The sequence below is a fragment of the Dama dama genome, chromosome 16 (genome assembly GCF_033118175.1).
Source record: "Dama dama isolate Ldn47 chromosome 16, ASM3311817v1, whole genome shotgun sequence".
NCBI classification, from domain to species: domain Eukaryota; kingdom Metazoa; phylum Chordata; class Mammalia; order Artiodactyla; family Cervidae; genus Dama; species Dama dama.
The window spans coordinates 15,948,174-15,967,148 of record NC_083696.1 but is presented as its reverse complement, the minus strand read 5'-3'; the positions used below and the strand labels follow the sequence as shown (position 1 = coordinate 15,967,148).

The following is an 18,975-nucleotide window of genomic DNA, read 5'->3' as shown; positions in this document are numbered from 1 at the left end:
TCTTTTCATGTTACCATATCACAGACATTGACCACAATAATGGATGCTGTTTTCAATAGGACATTTATTAAACTTGCAGGAATGGACATAGCATGTGACCATATCCTGTACTGACCCTAGGTTAAAAACTGAGGACAGAGAGGTTAAAGCAAAACTGATTGAATGACTTGCTATTTGGGATAATTTACCGAAGTCTAGGTATTCTGCTTTTCAATAATTCCAAATTTATGTGACTTTAGGACTTCAGAAGGTCTTCCCTAGTGGCTCAGACTATAAAGAGTCTGCCTTCAATGCAGGAGACCTGGGTCTGATCCCTGGGGTAGGAGAAGGGAATGGCAACCCACTCCAGTATTCTTGCCTGGAGAATTCCATGGACAGAGGAGCCTGGTGGGCTACAGTCCATGGGGCTACAAAGAGTCGGACACAACCCAGCGACTAACACTTTCACTTCTAGGACTTCAAAATAACTGAAGGACTTGAGGCAAGATGTGCTTCTTAGACTAAAAGCCTCATTATTATTTTCTTGATTGAAAATTGCATCAATCAGAGTCCCTGCAGGAAACAGAGGGCACCACTCAAACTGGGTAATTGGAGTTGAGTAAAAGGACTCCTTACAAAGGAGTGGGGACAATTTACAGAACTCAACATGGGGCAGTACAAGACTTCCAGAGAGGAACCATTGAAGGAGTAGCATCCTTACAGGAAAGGGAGCTAGAGGAACAAATTCCTTGATCAATTCACAGATCTCCTGCTGGGACTCCCATTGACCAGACTCAACAGGAAGCTAGAGGACATGGATCCCATTGATACAGTCATTTCATGTAGGTCAGTGTTCAGAGGCAAAGAGCAGAGTGGAGTGGGAATCTGGGGGTACACACAGCATGAAAATGGATGGACAATGGTACAGGGTAGAATTTAACTCAGATGACTGAGTTATCTGCTACTGTGGGCAAGAATCCCTTAGAAGAAATGGAATGGCCATCACAGTCAACAGGAGTCCAAAGTGTAGTACTTGGATGTAATCTTAAACATGACAGAATGATCTCCATTCATTTCCAAGGCAAACCATTCAGTATCACAGTAATCCAAGTCTATGCCCCAACCAGTATTGCTGAAGAAGCTGAATGGTTCTATGAAGACTTAAAAGACCATCTAGAACTAATACCCCCAAAAGATGTCCTTTTCATTATAGGTGAATGGAATGCAAAAGTAGGAAGTCAAGAAACACCTGGAGTAACAGGCAAATTTAGCCTTGGAGTACAGAATGAAGCAGGGCAAAGACTAATAGAGTTTTACCAAGAGAACTCAGATTGATTATATTCTTTGCAGCCAAAGATGGGGACACTCTATACAGTCAGCAAAAACAAGACCAGGAGCAGGATGTGGCTCAGATCATGAACTCCTTATTGCCAAATTCGGACTTAAATTGAAGAAAGTAGGAAAAATCACTAGACCATTCAGGTATGACCTAAATCAAATCCCTTATGATTATACAGTGGAACTGAGAAATAGATTCAAAGGTTTAGATCTGATAGATGGAATGCCTGAAGAACTTTGGATGAAGGTTCATGACACTGTACAGGAGGCAGTCATCAAGACATCCCCAAGAAAAAGAAATACAAAAAGCAAAATGGCTGTCTAAGGAGGCCTTACAAATAGCTGAGAAAAGAAGAGAAACAAAAGGCAAAGGAGAAAACGAAAGATATACCAGTTTGAGTGAAGAGTTCCAAAGAATAGCAAGGAGAGATAAGGAAGCCGTCCTCAGTGATCAGTGCAAAGAAGTAGAGGAAAACAATAGAATGGGAAAGATTAGAGATCTCTTCCAGAAAATTAGACATACCAAGGGAATATTTCATGCAAAGATGGGCACAACAAAGGACAGAAATGGTATGGACCTAACAGAAGCAGAAGATATTAAGGAGAGGTGGCAAGAATACACAGAAGAACTATACAAAAAAGATCTTCATGACCCAGATAACCATGACGGTGTGATCACTCACCTAGAGCCAGACATCCTGGAATGCAAAGGGCCTTAGGAAGCATCATAATGAACAAAGCTAGTGGAGGTGATGGAATTCCAGTTGAGGTATTTCAAATGCTAAAAGGTGTGAAAGTACTGCACTCAATCTGCCAGCAAAACTCTGCCAGTTGAAAAATTCAGCAGTGGTGCCAGGACTGGAAAAGGTCAATTTTCATTCCAATCCCAAAGAAGGGCAATGCCAAAGAAGGTTAAAACTACCACACAATTGCAGTCATCTCACATGCTAGCAAAGTAATGCTCAAAATCCTCCAAGCCAGGTTTCAACAGTACATGAACCATGAACTTCCAGATGTTCAAGGTGGATTTAGAAAAGAGAGGAGCCAGAGATCTAATTGCCAACATCTGTTGGATCATCAAAAAAGCGAGAGAGTTCCAGAAAAGCATCTACTTCTGCTTTATTGACTATGCCAAAGCCTTTGACTGTGTGGATCACAACAAACTGTGGAAAATTCTGAAAGAGATGGGAATATCAGACCACCTGACGTGCCTCCTGAGAAATCTGTATGCAGGTCAAGAAGCAACAGTTTGAACTGGACATGGAACAACAGACTGGTTCCAAATGGGGAAAGAAGTATGTCAATGCTGTATATTGTCCTCTTGCTTATTAAATTTGTATGCAGAGTACATCATCCGAAATTTTGGGCTGGATGAAGCTAAAGCTGGAATCAAGATTGTTGGGAGAAATATCAGTAAACTCAGATACGCAGATGACACCACCACCCTTAGGGCAGAAAGCGAAGAACTAAAGAGCCTCTTGATGAAAGTGAAAGAGGAGAGTGAAAAAGTTGGCTTAAAACTCAACATTCAGAAAACTAAGATCATGGCATCCAGCCCCATCACTTCATGGCAAATAGATGGGGAAACAATGAAAACAGTAACAGACTTTATATTGGGGGGCTCCAAAATCACAGCTGATAGTGAAAGCAGCCATGAAATTTAAAGATGCTTGTTCCTTGAAAGAAAAGCTATGACCAACCTAGACAGCATATTAAAAAGCAGAGACATTACTTTGCCAACAAAGGTCCGTCTAGTCAAGGCTATGGTTTTTCCAGTAGTCATGTATGGATGTGAGAGTGGGACTATAAAGAAAGCTGAGCACCAAAGAATTGATGGTTTTGAACTGTGGTGTTGGAGAAGACTCTTGAGAGTCCCTTGGACTGCAAGCAGATCCAACCGGTCCATCCTAAAGGAGATCAGTCCTAAATATCATTGGAAGGACTGATGCTGAAGCTGAAACTCCAATACTTTGGCCACCTGATATGAAGAACTGACTGATTGGAAAAGACCCTGATGCTGTAAAAGATTGAAGCCAGGAGAAGTGGACGACAGAGGATGAGATGGTTGGATGGCATCACCAACTCGACAGACATGAATTTGAGCATGCTCCGGGAGTTGGTGATGGACAGGGAAGCCTGGTGTGCTGCAGTCCATGGGATCACAAAGAGTCGGACATGACTGAGCCACTGAACTGAATAGGGATGAGTTCTCTAGGACAAGCAAACAGAACAGAAATTTGTTAAGTGCTCCTGAAAGAAAGATCTGTCCTCTATCACTGCTGGTGGTTTTCATATAGATTAAGTTAAAAAAAAAAAAAAAGGGTTAAAAGTAAAGCTTTCCTTGAACACCAGTATATTCTAGATACTATGTCAGTCACTTTCTATATGTCTGCTCATTTAATTCTTACAATCTGGATACAAAAGCAAGATCCCTACATATGCTGTCTACAAGAGACCCACCTCAAAACAAGGGACACATACAGACTGGAAGTGAAGGGCTGGAAAAAAAATATTTCATGCAAATGGAGACCAAAAGAAAGCAAGAGTTGCAATACTCAAATCAGATAAAATAGACTTTAAAATAAAGGCTGTGAAAAGAGACAAAGAAGGACACTACATAATGATCAAAGGATCAATCAAAGAAGAAGATATAACAATTATAAATATATAGGCACCCAACGTAGGAGCACTGCAATATGTAAGGCAAATGCTAACAAGTATGAAAGGGGAAATTAACAATAACATAATAATAGTGGGAGACTTTAATACCCCACTCACACCTATGGATAGATCATCTAAACAGAAAACAAGGAAACATAAACTTTAAATGACACAATGGACCAGCTAGACCTAATTGATATCTATAGGACATTTCACCCCAAAACAATCAATTTCACCTTTTTCTCAAGTGCACACGGAACCTTCTCCAGAATAGATCACATCCTGGGCCATAAATCTAGCCTTGGTAAATTAAAAATTGAAATCATTCCAGTCATCTTTTCTGACCACAATGCAGTAAGATTAGATCTCAATTACAGGAAAAAAAAACTATTACAAATTCAAACATATGGAGGCTAAATAATATGCTTCTTAATAACCAACAAATCATAGAAGAAATCAAAAAAGAAATCAAAATATGTATAGAAATGAATGAAACTGAAAGCACAACAACTCAAAACCTATAGGACCCTGTAAAAGCAGTGCTAAGGGGAAGGTTCATAGCAATACAGGCTTACCTCAAGAAACAAGAAAAAGGTCAAATAAATAACCTAACTCTACACCTAAAGCAACTAGAGAAGGAAGAAATGAAGAACCCCAGGGTTAGTAGAAGGAAAGAAATCTTAAAAATTAGGGCAGAAATAAATGCAAAAGAAACTAAAGAGACCATAGCAAACATCAACAAAGCTAAAAGCTGTTGTTTTTTTTTTTAAAGATAAATAAAATTGACAAACCATTAGCCAGACTCCTCAAGAAACAAAGGGAGAAAAACCAAATCAACGAAATTAGAAATGAAAATGGAGAGATCACAACAGACAACACTGAAATACAAAGGATCATAAGAGACTACTACCAGCAGCTATATGGCAATAAAATGGACAACTTGGAAGAAATGGACAAATTCTTAGAAAAGCATAGTCTTCCAAAGCTGAACTAGGAAGAAATAGAAGATCTTAACAGACCCATCACAAGCACAGAAATTGAAACTGTAATCAGAAATCTTCCAGCAAACAAAAGCCCAGGACCAGATGGCTTCACAGCTGAATTCTACCAAAACTTTAGAGAAGAGCTAACACCCATCTTACTCAAACTCTTCCAGAAAATTGCAGAAGAAGGTAAACTTCCAAATTCTTTCTATAAGGCCACCATCACCCTAATACCAAAACCAGACAAAGATGCCACAAAAAAAGAAAACTACAGGCCAATATCACTGATGAACATAGATGCAAAAATCCTTAACAAAATTCTAGCAAACAGAATCCAACAACATATTAAAAAGATCACACATCATGACCAAGTGGGCTTTATCCCAGGAATGCAAGGATTCTTTAATATCTGCAAATCAATCAGTGTAATACACCACATTAACAAATTGAAAGATAAAAACCGTATGATTATCTCAATAGATGCACAAAAAGCCTTTGACAAAAGTTAACACCCATTTATGATAAAAACTCTCCAGAAAGCAGGAATAGAAGGAACATACCTCAACATAATAAAAGCTATATATGACAAATCCACAGCAAACATTATCCTCAATGGTGAAAAATTGAAAGCATTTCCCCTAAAATCAGGAACAAGACAAGGGTGCCCACTCTCACCACTACTATTCAACATAGTTTTGGAAGTTTTGGCCACAGCAATCAGAGCAGAAAAAGAAATAAAAGGAATCCATATAGGAAAAAAAGAAGTGAAACTCTCACTGTTTGCAGATGACATGATCCTCTACATAGAAAACTAAAGACTCTTCCAGAAAATTACTAGAGCTAATCAATGAATGTAGTAAAGTTGCAGGATATAAAATTAACACACAGAAATCCCTTGCATTCCTATACACTAACAATGAGAAAACAGAAAGAGAAATTAAGGAAACAATACCATTCACCATTGCACACAAAAGAATAAAATAGTTAGGAGTATATCTACCTAAAGAAACAAAAGACCTATATATATAAAACTATAAAACATTGATGAAAGAAATCAAAGACGACACAAAAAGATGGAGAAATATACCGTGTTCATTAATTGGAAGAATCAATATTGTAAAAATGACTATTCTACCCAAAGCAATCTATAGATTCAATGCAATCCCTATCAAGCTACCAACGATATTTTTCACAGAACTAGAACAAATAATTTCACAATTTGTATGGAAATACAAAAAAACCTCGAATAGCCAAAGCAATCTTGAGAAAGAAGAAAGGAACTGGAAGAATCAACCTGCCTGACTTCAGACTATACTACAAAGCCACAGTCATCAAGACAGTATGGTACTGGCACAAAGACAGAAATATAGATCAATGGAACAAAATAGAAAGCCCAGAGATAAATCCATGTACCTATGGACACCTTATCTTTGACAAAGGAGGCAAGGATATACAATGGAAAAAAGACAACCTCTTTAGCAAGTTTTTCTGGGGAAACTGGTCAACCACTTGTAAAAGAATGAAACCAGAACACTTTCTAACACCATACACAAAAATAAACTCAAAATGGATTAAAGATCTAAATGTAAGACCAGAAACTATAAAACTCCTAGAGGAGAACATAGGCAAAACACTCCGACATAAATCACAGCAAGATCCTCTATGACCCACCTCCCAGAATATTGGAAATAAAAGCAAAACTAAACAAATGGGACCTAATGAAACTTAAAAGCTTTTGCACAACAAAGGAAACTATAAGTAAGGTGAAAAGACAGCCCTCAGATTGGGAGAAAATAATAGCAAACGAAGCAACAGACAAAGGATTAATCTCAAAAATATACAAGCAACTCCTGCAGCTCAATTCCAGAAAAATAAATGACCCAATCAAAAAAATGGGCCAAAGATCTAAACAGACATTTCTCCAAAGAAGACATACAGATGGCTAACAAACACATGAAAAGATGCTCAGCATCTCTCATTATCAGAGAAATGCAAATCAAAACCACAATGGGGTACCATTTCACGTCAATCAGAATGGCTGCTATCCAAAAGTCTACAAGCAATAAATGCTGGAGAGGGTGTGGAGAAAAGGGAACCCTCTTACACTGTTGGTGGGAATGCAAACTAGTACAGCCACTATGGAAAACAGTGTGGAGATTCCTTAAAAAACTGGAAATAGAACTGCCATATGACCCAGCAATCCCACCCCTGGACATACACACTGAAGAAACCAGATCTGAAAGAGACACATGTACCCCAATGTTCATCGCAGCACTGTTTACAATAGCCAGGATATGGAAGCAACCTAGATGCCCATCAGCTGATGAATGGATAAGAAAGCTGTGGTACATATACAGTATGGAATATTACTCAGCCATTAAAAAGAATTCATTTGAATCAGTTCTAATGAGATGGATGAAACTGGAGCCCATTATACAGAGTGAAGTAAGCCAGAAAGATAAGCACCAATACAGTATACTAACACATATATGTGGAATTTAGAAAGGTGGTAACGATAACCTTATATGCAAGACAGCAAAAGAGACACAGATGTATAGAACAAACATTTGGACTGTATGGGAGAAGGCGAGGGTGGGATGATCTGAGAGAATAGCATTGAAACCTGTATATTAGCAAGTGTGAAACAGATCGCCAGTCCAGGTTGGATGCATGAGACAAGTGCTCAGGGCTGGTGCACTGGGATGACCCAGAGGGATGGGATGGGGAGGGAGATGGGAGGGGGATTCAGCATGGGGAACACAAGTAAATCCATGGCTGATTCATGTCAATGTATGGCAAAAACCACTACAATGTTGTAAAGTAATTAGCCTCCAACTAATAAAAAATAAAGGAAAAAAATTCTTAAAATAATAATATTGGACATAATCATCACTGTTATATTTGTGGGAAATTAAGGCTCAGAGAGGCCAAGAAATTTATCTCATTAAACAGCTAATAAATAACAAATCTGAGCTTTGAACCAGCATTTTTCTAACATTGAATCTTGGACTTTTTTCACTTTTACAACTTTCCTGCCCAACTTTATGTTACCAGTGGAAAGCCTTAACACTTCTGTACTCAAGTAGAAGATGTAGTTTTAAATTACTTACATATACAAATCAGGGTTCAGTCAAGACGAAAAGTCACCACTCAATGGAGTATGGTAGAGAGTAGTTAAATCTGGAAACTTCAGAGACAATAACTAGTCCTATGCCTTTCCCATAATGATAGCTGCCATTTTCTGAATACTTAAAATATAGACTATTCACACTCTATGCATTAAATCAATTCATCCTCATATCAATCATATAAAGAGAAAATTTGAAGGTGAAGGATGGAAGGAGAATGAACAAAGTAAATGGGGTAGGGACAGAAGCTAGACTTCTCTGAATAAACCTTGTCCCCACAATTATCATGCAAAATTTTTAAAAATTCCCCAAAAAAAGAGAAAAAAAAGTTAAATTGAAGTAAAAAAAAAAGTAAAATAAATTTGTGGGCAGAGCTTATCAATTCAGTTCAGTCGCTCAGTCGTGTCCGACTCTTTGAAATAGAGAGGAACATTTTCAAGTGATTTAAACGGAGTAGTCTATCCATACATCTTTAGAGAGATATACCTTAAGGACTCTGTGTGTTGTGCTCAGTAGCTCAATCATGTTTGACTCTTTGCAGCTCCACGGACTGCAGCCCACCAGGCTTCTCTATTCATGGAGTCTTCCAGGCAAAAAATACAGGAAAGAGTTGCCATTTCCTCCTCAATGGGATCTTCCCAACCCAGGGATCAAACCCTCGTCTCTTGTGTCTCCTGCATTGACAGGCAGGTTCCTTGCCACTAGTAACACCTGGGAAGCCACCTTAAGGTCAAAACTGTAGAAAGAAATTCTAAAATGGTTTAATGTAATAATATTACAATGATACTGATATTGTTATTCTGAAACTATTATACATACAATGTATTTTTGTATATAGTTAATATAGTAAAGCAATATCACTTTAACATAATCACTATCTTTAGGACCTAGGAGTTTTAGTATGATAGAAACAATATAAAATAAAAAAGTTTAAATTTAACCTCTGTATTATCATTGGAACTGGAAATATGAGTACATATTTATAATATATAGCATTGTACACTGAAAAGACTTAAAAATAACAACAGATTTGGTAGCAAGAAGCACCACCAGCATACAAATTGTGTTATCTGAAGATCTTTACCTACTATAGGAGGCAGAATGGAGAAATTACGGATTCTAGCTCCATGACAGAAAATATGCAAGGTGAGCTTAAAATACCTTATTATACCAGAGAGTAAGGAAGCTATCAGAAACTACTGGGGCCATGCCAAAAGGACTCAGGAGCCAATGTGAAGAGACTCCCACTAGACCAAGATGAGGGATTTTGTGCATCTGAAAGGAAGTGAAAGTGAAGTCGCTCAGTCATGTCTGACTCTTTGCAACCGCATAGACTGTAGCCTACCAGACTCCTCTATCCATGGGACTTTCCAGGCAAGAATACTGGAGTTGGTTGCCATTTCCTTCTCCAGGAGATCTTCCCCATGCAGGGATCGAACCTGGGTCTCCCACATTGTAGACAGACGCTTTACTGTCTGAGCCACCAAGGAAGTCTAAAGGCACAATAAAATTTATGGGTTAAAACATCAAAAATATGAAAAATCAATGATAACGTGACATTTAAAAACGAAACACAAATGGGACCCATTAATTAGATTAATTAATCTAATTTCAATTAGATTAAAATTAAAAGCAGAGGGAATCATGGGCACAGCAAAAAGACAATCTACAGAATGGGAGAAAATATATGCAAATAATATGACCAATAACAGGTTAACATCTAAAATATATAAGTAGCTGCTGCAACTATCAAAAAATGATTTAAAGAAATGAACAGAAAACCTAATAGACATTTTTCCAAAGAAGACATACAGTGACCAACAGGCACATGAAAAGATGCTCAGCACTGCTAATCATCAGAGAAATGCAAATCAAAACCACAGTATCACCTCACATGTGTCAGAATAGCAATCACCAAAAAGACGACAAGTAACAAATGTTGGCAAGAACGTGGAGAAAAGGGAACTGTCATATTCTGTTGGTGGGTATGTAAATTGGTACAACTGCCATGGGAAACAGTATGGAGGTTCTTCAAAAAACTAAAAAACTATATCATTCAGCAATCCCACTCCTGGGTATATATCAGAAGAAAATGGAAACAAAATAGAGCCATGCACCTCAATGTTCATAGCAGCATTATTTATAATAGCTAAGCTATGGAAGCACCCTAAGTGCCCATCAACAGACAGAAAGATAAAGATGATGATTGTATATATATGTGTGAAAAAATGAAAGTGTTAGTTGCTCAACGTGTCTGACTCTTTGTGACCCACGGGGTGTAGCTCATCAGGGTCCTCTGTCCATGGGATTCTCCAGGCAAGAATACTAGAGTGGGTAGCCATTCCCTTCTCCAGGGGGGTCTTCCCGACCCAGGGATTGAACTGAGGTCTCCTGCATTCCAGATGGATTCTTTACCATCTGAGCCACTGGGAAGCCCTCTGTATGCGTGCGTATATGTGTGTATATATGTGTGTGTACACATACACACACACACACACACACACACTGGAATATTACTCAGTCATAAAAAAATAATGAAGCACTGCCATTTCCAACAGTGTGATGGTCCTAGAAGATATTATCCTTAGCGAAATAAGCCAAAGACAGAAACTCTCATCACTTATACATGGAATCTAAAAAATAAAAACAAATGTATATAAGAAAAGAGAAGCAAACTCACAGATACGGGAACAAACTAGTGGTTGACAACAGGGAAGGAACGGGGGAGTGTGGAACTGAGTTACAAACTACTATGTATAAAACAGATAGGCAACACGGATATTTTGTACAGCTCAGTGAAATATAGCCATTATTTTATAATAACTAAATGGAATATAATCTATAAAAACATTGAGTCAGTATGTTGTACACCTAAAACTAATGTAATATTTTAAACCAACTATACTTCAATAAAAAGGGAAAAAAGCCAGTGACAAACTTGAAGGTTGCTAAAGGACCAATTCTCAATTTTTTGTTTTTCTGAAAACTGGTAATGAAAGAATTAAGTATTCCACCTGTTTTTCCTATACAACCTCACGATTACCAAATATCTTGAGGTTTATTTTTATACAAGTATCCCAGCTAAAAAATAAAGAATTAGAAGATCACCATTTTGCAGGCCTCTAATAAAATAGTGGATCTAGGTAATTATAATCAGTGGCTACTAGTATCACACAAAGAGAAAAAACCAGACATTATGTGCTTCCTGTGGGAATTATGAAATACATTCTATGAAATATTTTTTGACAAAGTATCAACAGGTCAAATCAAACTTCTAGGTATAGCTCTCACTTTATGGGAAGTTCAGTTGTAGAAAAAACATGTTAAATATTACCATAGAGTTATCAAGCAACAAAATCCAGACTGTGAGAAATACTATAGAGCATCAGTAATCATTTGATTTCTTCACAAATAAATTGTAAGGGAAAACAAAAGAGGAAAAGCTGTAATTTTTAAAAGATGTGAGAAATCCAAAAAAATGTAATCTGTGGATATTGTTTGGATCTTGATTAAAAAAACTATAAAAAACCTTTATGAGATAATTAGGAATATTTCATACCAGATTTTAATGATACTATGAAATTATTATAGTTATATAGATTAATGATATTATAGTTACATACTTAAAAAGAATATTTTAGGATACTTAAGTAATAAGATGTCTGTGATTTGGTTCAAAATAATAAAGGGGTTTGGGGGTTGGAGTTATGTAGGAGGGTTAATAGAACAAAAGTTACTCTGAATTGATATTTGTTGAAGATGGGAAATGGGTATGTGGGTATATTTCTCTTTACATGTATATTTGGACTGTTACACAACAAGGTTTTAAAAATATGTTTCAATAGATGAAAGTCAAAGTGTTAGTCGCTCAGTCATGTCTGACTCTTTGCAACCACATTAACTGTAGCCCGCCAGGCTCCTCAGTCCATGGAATTCTCTAGGCAAGAATACTGGAGTTGGTAGCCAGTCCCTTCTCCAGGGGATCTTCCTGACTCAAGGATCCATCCCGGGTCTCCTGCATGACAGGCGGATTCTTTACCATCTGAGCCACAAGGGAAACCACAATAGATAGGACTACCAAATTCCATGTGTCAGTGTTTCAGAGATCATTTTAAATTAAAACCAAATAACTCATCCAGTCATCCATTTAAAGGTGCTCGTCCACAAATCCTTTATTACATGTAATGGATATGAATCCTGGTCTATAAACTCCAGTATGTAAGAGAAAGAACTTCCTCAAAAATTTCACTTCAGTTCAGTCTCTCAGTAGTGTTTGACTCTTTGTGACCCCATGGACTGCAGCACGCCAGGCCTCCCTGTCCATCACCAACTCCCGGAGCTTGCTCAAACTCATGTCCATCGAGTCAGTGATGCCATCCTAGCATCTCATCCTCTGTCATGCCCTTCTCCTCCTGCCTTCAGTCTTTCCCAGCATCAGGGTCTTTTCCAATGAGTCAGTTCTTCGCATCAGGTGGCCAAGGTATTGGAGCTTCAGCTTCAGCATCACTACTTCCAATGAATATTCAGGACTGATTTCCTTTAGGATGGACTGGTTGGCTCTCCTGGCAGTCCAAGGGACTCTCAAGAGTCTTCTCCAATACCACAGTTCAAAAGCATCAATTCTTCAGCACTCAGCCTTCTTTATAGTCCCACTCTCACATCCATACATGACTACTGGAAAAACCATAGCTTTGACTAGACGGGCCTTTGTTGGCAAAGTAATGTCTCTGCTTTTTAATATGCTGTCTAGGTTGGTCATAGCTTTCCTTCCAAGGAGCAAGTGGCTTTTAATTTCATGGCTGCAGTCACCATCTGCAGTGATTTTGGAGCCCAAGAAAATAAAGTCTGTCACTGTTTCCATTGTTTCCCCATCTATTTGCCATGAAGTGATGGGGCTGGATGCCATGATCTTAGTTTTCTGAATATTAAGTTTTAAGCCACCTTTTTCAGTCTCTTCTTTCACTTTCATCAAGAGTCTCTTTAGTTCTTTGCTTTCTGCCCTAAGGGTGGTGTCATCTGCATATCTGAGGTTATTGATATTTTTCCCGACAAGCTTGATTCCAGCTTGAGCTTCATCCAGCCCAAAATTTCGGATGATGTACTCTGCATATAAATTAAATAAGCAGGGTGACAATATACAGCCTTGACGTGCTCCTTTTCCTATTTGGAACCAGTCTGTTGTTCCATGTCTAGTTCTAACTGTTGCTTCTGCATACAGATTTCTCAGGAGGCAGGTAAGGTGATCTGGTATTCCAGTCTCTTTAAGAATTTTCCAGTTTGTTGTGATCCACACAGTCAAAGGTTTTTGAGTCAAAGTCTCAAAAATTTACTGGAACCCAATTCAGGTTCTATAAAGATCTAAAAGGTGGAAATACATGGAAATTTAATTTCAGTTCATTGAGTTTTCCCCCCTATTTTTCTCTTGGGTGCATCCAAGTTCAGGGCCACATTGCCATGATGTGGGGTTGGGGGGGGCATCTGGTCCCCAGTATCATTTGTCCATGCTGATATCTGTGGAAACATCGCTCATGACATCTGATCCTTGATCTTTAGTTCATGCAGATCACCAGGAATCATCCCTTTTCCAGTTCTCAAGGCTCCTTCTGGCCTGGCTTTTTCTAGTGGATAATTTGGTCCCCCTCTCAGACGCAAAGGAGTCCTTGTGTCTACACCAGACTGCGGTATAGAGAATTTTTGTGAGGTTCTCCCAGTGCTGTCTGCCCGGGTACACAGCACGGCCACCACTCCTCTGGAGTCTTGCCTCTCCTGAGGACTCGAACCTGAACGGACGCACTGGTCTCCTCCTCTGTCACATCCCACGGATTCTCTAGGGTTCACACCATTCCTTTCACTACTGGCCCCACGCAGGGTCAGTGAAGCCAGGGGCCAGATGGCTTCCGGGTACCTGCTAATGTGGGCTACACTGACCTCTCCCTCCACCTCCTATGCTCTCACATGTCAAGAACACCGTTCTAGTCTGGGAAGCAGGAAGCCTTGTTAGTATTAATATTTTTCACTCTGCTCTGAGTCATTTCTATTTCCCTGAGAGCTAGGTATGTAAAATTCAAAGACCAAAATGAGGCTCTTATTTCCTTTCCGAAACAACCTCTTCCCAGTGGGAATGAATGAGATGCCTGAGTGCAGAGCTCAGCAAGGGAAGTGAAGGTGGCGACAATAATATTAACATATTTTTGAAAAACAGTGACAACAACAGTAAGTGGCAAGCACTATTCTAGTGCTTTACATGTACTCATTCATTGAATCCTCATAACAATCCTATGAAATAATTACTGATATTTCCATGATGTGAATCATAAAAACAAGGCACAGAGAAGTTAAATAATTTGTCCAAGGTTGCACAGGTGCTAAAGTGGTAGCTCTGGAATTCCAGTCTCAGGCAGTCTGGCTTCAGATATGTTCTCTTTAAACCATTAGGAAAGATAAGCTGGAAAGAAAAAAAGACCCAATGCATTTGAAAATGCTTGTTGAGGTCTTTTTTCATGTATATTCCATTTTTTAAAAACCATCAGCAGTATAAAACCAGCTGCCTCTTTATCATTTTCTTTCCTTCATCCACATAGTGTATTTAATGTAGAGAAAGAAGTAAGCTTCAGACTTACTGAAGTCTCACAGATACATCTTACTGTAGCACTGGAATCTGCATGATGAAATTTCCATTTTAATTCAGATGAGGGCTGTAACTAATGTCCTGATGGACCCACAGTGAGGACACAGGAGTGCTGTGATGCAAACCCAAGGACACCTGATTGACTGAGGTCATGCTTATTTCCTGAACACCCTGGGGAATTGAACAGCATTTTGACCTGGAATTGAAGGTGGACAGTTGCAAGGCCCCTGCAAGCATCTGACCCTGCCAGGGGAGAGGAGTTTCAGGCCTTGGGCCTGGCAGACATCTAGATACCTTTCCCCAGCTGGGACTCTGCTTGCCTTTACACAGCATTAATGAAAAGGCTGGAGGAGTAACAGATGGAACACACTCAGACCTTCCAATCAGGGTTCTTCGATCCCCTTCGGGTCCTCTCCGACCGGTGCATCATCTGCATTAAAAAACCCAGTGGATCGTTTTCAGCTGCTTCCCGTCAGCCCACATAACATCCTTTCTGACACTCCTCTGGGAGAGTCCCACGTCGTCCTATAATAACAGACCAGGGAGGGTACAAATAATTAGAACTTAGATTGTCAACTAGGTCTCTAAAGTCAGTCACACAGAAAACGCGCCAGCTTGACATACGATGCACAGTCTCATTTTATGGAAATAAATGATCTAAACTGCTTAGTTTGGGGTAAAAGTTGATAGCGTATTTTATGTGTCCCAATCACTCATTTTTACGGGAGCAGAAGCAATCACATTCATTAAGATGAATTCGACAGAGCCAACATCAGTGAACTCAACTTGGGTTGTTCATGGGGTACCATTCATTTAACTTTGGCTTTTCTTCCCTTCCCCTCGCCCACCACCAGAGATGATACATTTAATTTGAAAAGGCATGTATGGATGTAAATGTATTGAGGAATAAAGATGCTCAGGTATATTAAGTGGTCTCTGTAAGAAATTGTTATTGAGATACAACTGTATATTGCAAAATTATTATTGAAATCCTAAATTGATGCACAGAATACACACACGCACAGACACACACACACCTTGGCTGAGGTTAAACTGTTCTCCTCCCTTTCTTGTCATAATAACTTAGCATAATGATAATGCTGTCATTATAAATATTTGGAGGCTTCTGCATCTTGATAATTGATGGATTCTGAATGTTGGAGAATCATTTTTAAATCAGCACAAGCATCATGTTCAAAGTGTTTCCTTGGATTTTCAGAATGAAAACCAGAACCAGCTTCTGTTTCTTAGGAAATGACTGGGAAGCAGGAGAGAGGGAAATACACCCAGCTCTCTGTTATTTTCTAGGTCTTCCTCTGGTAAATTGAAAACGGTACCTCCCCTCTGTGAATCTGCCACCCTCCACATGCTTGGCCCGGATGCCGTACACCTGCTCAGCGTCAGCCGGAACCCACCGGAGCATATGGCAGCTCGCATATTGCCTCATCCCGGGATGGGTTGGGAACGCTGGTCACCTGGGCTCTGTTTTCAAGTGGTGTGACAGCAGCTGTGGGAAGCCCAGCGAATGACAGGCTCTCCCTGCTCCTCTTACCAGTGGGAAAGAAGAGTGAAGGGAACAGAAGGGAGATGTTTTCAGATACCCAGCAGCTCTGACTTGACTGCTCTGTAAAAGAACACACCACTCACTGGCTTTCCCCGCTGTGAGCAGGTGCAATAGAAGGGAAACCCTGATTTTTTTTTTTTAAACTCCTAGTCAATTGTAGTTGACAGAATTATGGCCACTAAAGAGATCTAATCCCTAATCCCCAGTACCTGTGACTATACTATTTTATGGGACAAAACAGATCAGGTAGCAGATGGGCTTAAGGTCTCTGGTCATTTGCCTTTAAAATAGGAAGATTATTCAGATAACCTGGGTGGGATCAATGTAATCACAAGTGTCCTTAAATGGGGAAAAGAAAGCAGGAAATGTCAGAGTAATGCTATGTGAGGACTCGACTTGCTGTGGCTGGCTTTGAAGATGAAGACAAAGGGCTACTAGACAAGTAAGCTGGGCAGCCTCTAAAACCTGGAAAGGACAAGAAATAGATTCTCCCCTAGAACTTCCAGAAAGGTGTACAGCCCAGCCCCACACCTTGATTTTAACCCAATGTGACCCATGTTGGAACATGGGTTTCTGTGAACCCAGAAACCAATAGAATAATATGTCTTGTTTGGAGCCACTGTTGGTGCTTATTTGTCGTAAGAGCAATAAGAAACTGATAAGTGGAGTGCTGGCCTGAGTGCTGGTTCTCAGTGCGTTAAAGTCAGCTGGGGAACTTTGAAAAGTCCTCAGGCGGGACCATACCCCAGAGCAGTCATATCAGAATCTCTTTAAGTGGGACCCCAAAATCAGAATTTTCAAAAATGCCTGGTGATTTAAAGGCAGAAGCAAAGTTGATCATTTAGTGGATAGAACCCCAAAAGTGTTTGGAGACAAGAGCTGGGTTGAGATTCCATTTCTATCATTTCAAGATTGAGCTCAGATTATTTCACCTACACATTAAGTGCACATATACACATATATTTGTATCTATAATATATATAGATAAATGGATAGGTCTATAGATAAATAATGTAAAAATATATAGATAATGTAGCTCAGACAGATTATTTCACCTACACATTAAGTGCACATGTACACATATATCTGTATCTATAATATATATAGATAAATGTATATGTCTATAGATAAATAGTGTAAAAATATATAATGTATAAAATGAATACATGTATGTATCCATATGCACAACAAACAGCCCTTCTATGAAATGGGATGTTATTTGTGACGTTTTACATGTAAAGAGAATTGTTCAGTCACTCAGTCGTGTCTGACTCTTTGTGATCCTGTGGGCTGCAGCTTGCCAAGCTTCCCTGTCCTTCACCAAAATCCGGAGCTTACTCAAACTCATGTCTATAGAGTCGGTGATGCCATCCAACCATCTCATCCTCTGTCATCCCCTTCTTCTCCCACCTTCGATCTTTCCCAGCATCAGGGTCTTTTCTGATTAGTCAGTTCTTCGCATCAGGTGGCCAAACTATTAGAGTTTCAGCTTCAGCATCAATCCTTCCAATGATATTCAGGACTGATTTCCTTTAGGATTGACTGGTAGGCTCTCCTTGCAGTCCAAGGGACTCTCAGAGTCTCTTCGAACACCACAGTTCAAAATCATCAATTCTTCGCCACTCAGCTTTCTTTACAGTCCAACAACTATCAAATCCATACATGACTACTGGAAAAATCATAGCTTTGACTAGACGAACAATTGTTGGCAAGGTAATACCTCTGCTTTTTAATATGCTGTCTAGGTTGGTCATAGCTCTCCTTCCAAGGAGTAAGCGTATTTTAATTTCATGGCTACAGTCACCATCTGCAGTGATTTTGGAGCCCCCCCAAAATAAAGTCTTTCACTGTTTGCAATGTTTCCCATCTATTTGCCATGAAGTGATGGGGCTGGATGCCATGATCTTAGTTTTCTGAATACTAAGTTTTAAGCCACCTTTTTCACTCTCCTTTTTTCACTTTCATCAAGAGGCTCTTTAGTTCTTCGCTTTCTGCCATAAGGGTGGTGTCATCTGCATATCTGAGGTTATTGATATTTTTCCCGACAAGCTTGATTCCAGCTTGAGCTTCATCCAGCCTGAAATTTCCCATGATGTACTCTGCATATAAGTTAAATAAGCAGGGTGACAATATACAGCCTTGATGTACTGCTTTCCTGATTTGGAACCAGTCCGTTGTTCCACGTCCAGTTCAAACTGTTGCTTCTTGACCTGCATACAGATTTCTCAGGAGGCAGGTAAGGTGGTCTGGTGTTCCCACCTCTTTAAGAATTTTCCACAGTTTGTTGTGATCCACACAGTCAAAGGCTTTGGCACAGTCAATAAAGCAGAAGTAGATGGTTTTCTGGAACTCTCCTGCTTTTTTGATGATCCAACAGATGTTGGCAATTTGATCTCTGGTTCCTCTGCCTTTTCTAAAGCCAGCTTGAACATCTGGAAGTTCATGTACTGTTGAAGCCTGGCTTGGAGGATTTTGAGCATTACTTTGCTAGCATGTGAGATGAGTGCAATTGTGTGGTAGTTCGAGCATTCTTTGGCATCACCTTTCTTTGAGATTGGAATGAAAACTGACCTTTTCCACTCCTGGGGCCACTGCTGAGTTTTGCAAATTTGCTGGCATATTGAGTGCAGCACTTTCACACCATCATCTTTTAGGATTTGAAATAGCTCAACTGGAATTCTGTCACCTCCACTA

The 18,975-nt window shown here is 39.4% G+C and overlaps 1 protein-coding gene across 1 annotated transcript in view; it reads left to right on the top strand.

Annotated features, from left to right (window-relative positions):
- LOC133071017 (uncharacterized) overlaps positions 1–17,841 on the top strand; it is a 343,915-nt gene extending 326,074 nt beyond the window's left edge. The window contains exon 5 of the mRNA XM_061163233.1: positions 16,026–17,841. Coding sequence (XP_061019216.1) covers positions 16,026–16,218 — 193 coding nt within the window. The 3' untranslated portion in view covers positions 16,219–17,841. The remainder of the gene's footprint in view (positions 1–16,025) is intronic.
- The last annotated feature ends 1,134 nt before the right edge of the window (positions 17,842–18,975 follow it).